General features: G+C 45.2%; 1 protein-coding gene across 1 annotated transcript; it reads right to left on the bottom strand.

The window, feature by feature from the left end:
- Window positions 1-277: 277 nt before the first annotated feature.
- On the bottom strand, window positions 278-3,653 carry PFDN4 (prefoldin subunit 4). Its single transcript, XM_049816291.1, has 4 exons — window positions 3,409-3,653; window positions 2,264-2,371; window positions 1,010-1,153; window positions 278-700 (listed from the first exon to the last, which is right to left on the bottom strand). Exons 1-4 carry the CDS (start codon window positions 3,430-3,432, stop codon window positions 569-571), a joined length of 408 nt encoding a protein of 135 aa, XP_049672248.1. The 5' UTR covers window positions 3,433-3,653; the 3' UTR covers window positions 278-568.
- Between the last annotated feature and the right edge of the window lie 772 nt (window positions 3,654-4,425).

The following is a 4,425-nucleotide window of genomic DNA, read 5'->3' as shown; positions in this document are numbered from 1 at the left end:
GCCTCCGTACTCCCCTGTCAACTTGTTGCGATGCTGTGCACAGAGCTAACGGTGTTTATGCTATCTGAGCTAAGATTGAAAGACAAAAGATAGATGTAGTATTTCCAGGATGGCTGCTAAAAACAGCTAAATAGCATTACAGCTGAATCATATCCTATATATTACAGAGAAACTTTTATCAAACAGCCATTACAGTGCAAATCAAAAATTCCCCATTTCTATTGGTTTTATATTTAAGCATTTTCATGAGTGGAAAACAAGACCAAGGAAACTACAATATGTGCCTGACTTTATTACTTTAATAAACAATGCAAATATTCCAATCTGGATGCTTTACCAATAGTACAAAGCTAATGCTTTCCTGAACAAATAAATAACTGCAATAACCAATATAAGAAAGCTCTCATTAAATAGATGGAACCCAAGACAGGGAAGTAAAAAAAAAAAAAAAAAAAAAAAAAAAAAAAAGAAAGAAAAGTAAGTGGTGGATTTTTTTTTTTCAAATGTAATTGGAACAATGTTATCAAAATATTTAATAAAACAAGGAAATTGTATATTTAGAACACCTTTAACTGTCCTCAGCCTCAAGATTTATGTTATTTCCAAACTTTGCATAGAGCTGAACTTTCAGGTCAGATAACACCCTCTGAATTGATTCCACTCGGGATTCTAATGCTTCAATTTCTTCTTGTAAACTTTTCTGAAAAAGAAAAAAAAAATCAACTAGTTATGTAAGCAACATATAAACAATAAAGAGGTACCCCTTTGCCAACTTTTTGCCGTCAGACTATAAGACTTATTCCAGTGCCAAACAAAGGCTAGCATGACTTTATATACTGACATCCCAGTTATAACTTACCATGCATGCACATCCCCCTCCTCAAATCATAAGTCAAACATGAACTTTAGAAAGTAAAAGGTTCAAAGGATGAACAGCTCATCCCATTCCAATGCTCATCACACTACTGCAGCCAGTACAGTAAAGGAGCTCTCTTTTGCCCAGACAAACCTTTGCTTCCTCCAGCATCTCTTGTGTCTCTTCTTGGGAATGACTAATGAAGACATCTCCAATTTGGTAGGGTATCAGAAGTGAATCACCATCATCAAGCATCATGATGTCATCACAAGCATCTTCCAAATTCTGAAGTTGTTTCTATTTATCAAGACATAAGAAAGGTGATCACTTTGCACTAGGTAAATTACTTCAATGGACACATTGTCATGCTATCAGTTGAATAATGAACTCAGTGAGTCCACATTTTGGGCAAAAATCCTATCCACCAGCATGATATCAACACGTTTAATAGAACAGTTCCAAAGCTGTAATTCAGCATAAGTATTAAATTCAACGGAGCTGTACCAATAAAAATTTCTAGTCAATAGTCATTATCTGTCATTAATAGAATAATTAACCATCTAGACAAGGGAAATATAGCAGATTTAAACTTCACTAATATCCAATATGCTTTTACACAGGAGTTTAATTTAGCTAAAGAACAGAAAAAAATAATAAATAAGATGACAAATGTTAATTAAGCAATCTTACTTTTGCAATAGAGTCCCAACATCTTATGCCATCAATGGAACATCAACATAAAAAGGCAATGTTTTTGCAATATACACATCTGGCAAGGTAATTACAGATAACATCTTGTGACAGTACTAGTATTTTTTAAAAACTTGGTAAAACTTCTCTGGAAATGCTATGACTGATATTGAAGGTAATTACAGATAACATCTTGTGACAGTACTAGTATTTTTTAAAAACTTGGTAAAACTTCTCTGGAAATGCTATGACTGATGTTGAAGGAAAGTGAATTAATACTAAAAAAGAAAATTAGAATGATGTATTCTCTTCAGCCTAGCAAAAGAAAACCTCTGCACTCCTAACAACAATCTCTGTCAACATATCAAAAGCAGAATGTAACAAACAACTGCCTTACTGGTTCAAGAAAAAATAAAATATGAACAATCTCAGGCAGGAAATTTTAAGAACACTGCAAACAGCCATTTTATACAGAAAATGCTTCACACATGACAACTAAAGAGTTCCAAGAACTGCATGCAGTAATATGTTAGTGGCCTTTATTTCTCATGACGTCTTTTTCCGCTTTTAACATTCTCTGGCTATCTTTAAAGTAACAGGAAACCCATATTAGAACCAAACCATTACTTACAGTAATCCACAGCCCCTATTTTCTGTGTTACAATTGAAAATTAATTCAGGGCAGTGAAGAACAAGTGATATTTGAAGCTAATATACCTTTTTCACTTCTATTTCTTCTTTCAGCTCTGTGATCCTGCTAGTATTTCTTGCAAACTTGTTAATTTTCTGTTGATCTTCAAAAGTAACATTGACGTCTTCTGCAGCCTGCAAGAAAAAGATCAAAATGAAGACTTCAATTCTTACACTAACTTGAATCTCACTATAAGATGACTCCTACAAAGCTTCTGAAAAATAGACTTACAGCCACTACATTCTGATTATACACTTGACTCCTTAAAACGCCTCTTCAAGGATACCAGCAATACCCACATTTAGCTGGGCAGAGGCACTAGTAACACCTAAATAGAACACCAGCTATCCACGGCATCCTAATGCCAAAGGTTGACATCACTGACAGCTGAACCGGACACCTCTGCTCCGAGATCACTGCAGGGTACGAGCACAGCGTAACACATTGATGTAATCTGTCAGCAACATCATTTTATGCTAACTGGTTCGCTATGACGTGCTACGGTGCTACAAAAGATTTTAAACGCACAGAACCATGCCTCGCACAGACCTTCCCCACTGACCTGTGGAGGTGGGGACTGGGGCCGCGGTGGACGACCCACTGCTGGGCAGGGGCCGGGGGTTCTCCATTTACAGGCGGTTTGTTCAACTAAGAAAAAGCGTTTCCCAGTTTACAACAATCTGCACCAGCGCAGGCTCCGTAACGTCCGTGTAACCAAAGCCGCACTTGCACGTTTGACGGCACTATAAGCGATTTCGACAGGGCCCAGACAACAACGCCAGGACCTTCACTCACCCACAAACGACCGGGGTATTTTCGGCAGGGCCTAACCCGGCAGCGGCCTAGGGAAAGGGACCACCCCCCTCCGGCCCCGCACCGGGCTGCCGCCTGGGGGGGTGGGGGCTGAGTGAACGGGGGGAGCAGGCGCTCAGGGAAGCACCGCTGGGGTGCCGGAGCGAGGGCTGGGAGACGGCGGGAGGCAGCGCTGAGGCGACATGGCGGCGCTGCCCCACCACCGAGAGACGACGGCCCCCAACGGCCGAAAGGCCCGGCCGGCCCGCCCCGGGAGGCAGCGGAGGAGCTGCGCCCTCCTCGGGGGGAGCCTACGGCGGAGAGAGAGGCCGAGAAGGGGAAAAAGAAAAACCCCGCCGTGCCCTCCTCCCACACTCACCGCTTTCTTCATGGTGGCGGCCATGATGGTGGGACTGAACCATTCACCCTCCCCACAGAGGAGGAGCTGGGAGCACGAGAAAACAAGGGAAGACGAAGGGAAGCGCCTGCCGACGACCACTCTGCGCGACCCGCAGCTTCTCCCTCTCCCCACACGCCCCTAAGGCGGGTGGGCTGCCCACAGAACGCATAACAAACCCGAACCCATCCCCGCAGCGCTTGGTACGTCCCGTTTAAAGGAGCAGAGACCCGACTCCGCCCCCTCCGCCGACCGAAAAAGAGGCCGGTGGCTGCAGGCTGCCAGCGCGGCCGCCAGGTGGCGCCAGAAGATAGCGCTTCGGCTTCCCGCCCTTTCGGTGCCGATGCCGCGAGCCCAGCGGGCGCCCGGTGAGGGCCCGGCCCGGTGCAGCAGCCGCAGCCGGGGGAGGGGGGTACAAGGCGCCTGGGGCGGGGATGGAGGGTCCCCGAGCGGGGAGAAGGGGCCGGTCGGGCCCTGCCCAGCCCAGCCTGAGACCAGGGCCAGAGACTCCTCCGAGCTGGCCCTGGCCCTTGCCAGCCGAACCAGGCGCTTTTCTGGAAACGGAGGTGGAAAAGGCCTTCAAGTTCAAATCGTTGTGGAGGGACTTTTTTAAGCAAAAATAAGTATTCTTCTGTAAAGGCTGGTTGATAGCCCCTAAACAGAAACAGGGATAGCTGGCATTTATGCTGCATAATTGCCTCCACATGCTTAAGTTTATTTAGCTTCTCGCAGCTACAAAACAAAACAACAAAAAAAAAAAAATAAAAGAACAAACCAAGTCATCATAACATTTCACAACCGCAGGGGAGAGGCCTGGCATCGTACGTTCCGGATGTTCTGCTGCACTGGGTACAAGGCCCGTGATCCAAAACCCTGGGGCCGTGGTGGATGGGCACATGCGGATGTTAAATGACACGAGGGCTCAAAACTGACAGGATTTCTGTAGGCATTTGCGCTGGCGGACGCTGGCCTAGCTGCTGCTGCTGGCAACGGTGGCTG

Source organism: Accipiter gentilis, chromosome 14 (genome assembly GCF_929443795.1).
Source record: "Accipiter gentilis chromosome 14, bAccGen1.1, whole genome shotgun sequence".
NCBI lineage: Eukaryota > Metazoa > Chordata > Aves > Accipitriformes > Accipitridae > Astur > Astur gentilis.
The sequence above is the reverse complement of the archived record's forward strand: the minus strand, read 5'-3'. Positions and strand labels throughout refer to the sequence as shown.

Excerpts from the sequence above, each read along its gene's own strand:
- PFDN4 (XM_049816291.1), bottom strand. The coding sequence starts at position 3,432 with ATGGCCGCCACCATGAAGAAAGCG. Across the intron at positions 2,372-3,408 it reads CCGCCACCATGAAGAAAGCG|GCTGCAGAAGACGTCAATGT; the intron begins GTGAGTGTGGGA and ends TTTTTCTTGCAG. Across the intron at positions 1,154-2,263 it reads AAGAAATAGAAGTGAAAAAG|AAACAACTTCAGAATTTGGA; the intron begins GTATATTAGCTT and ends CTTGATAAATAG.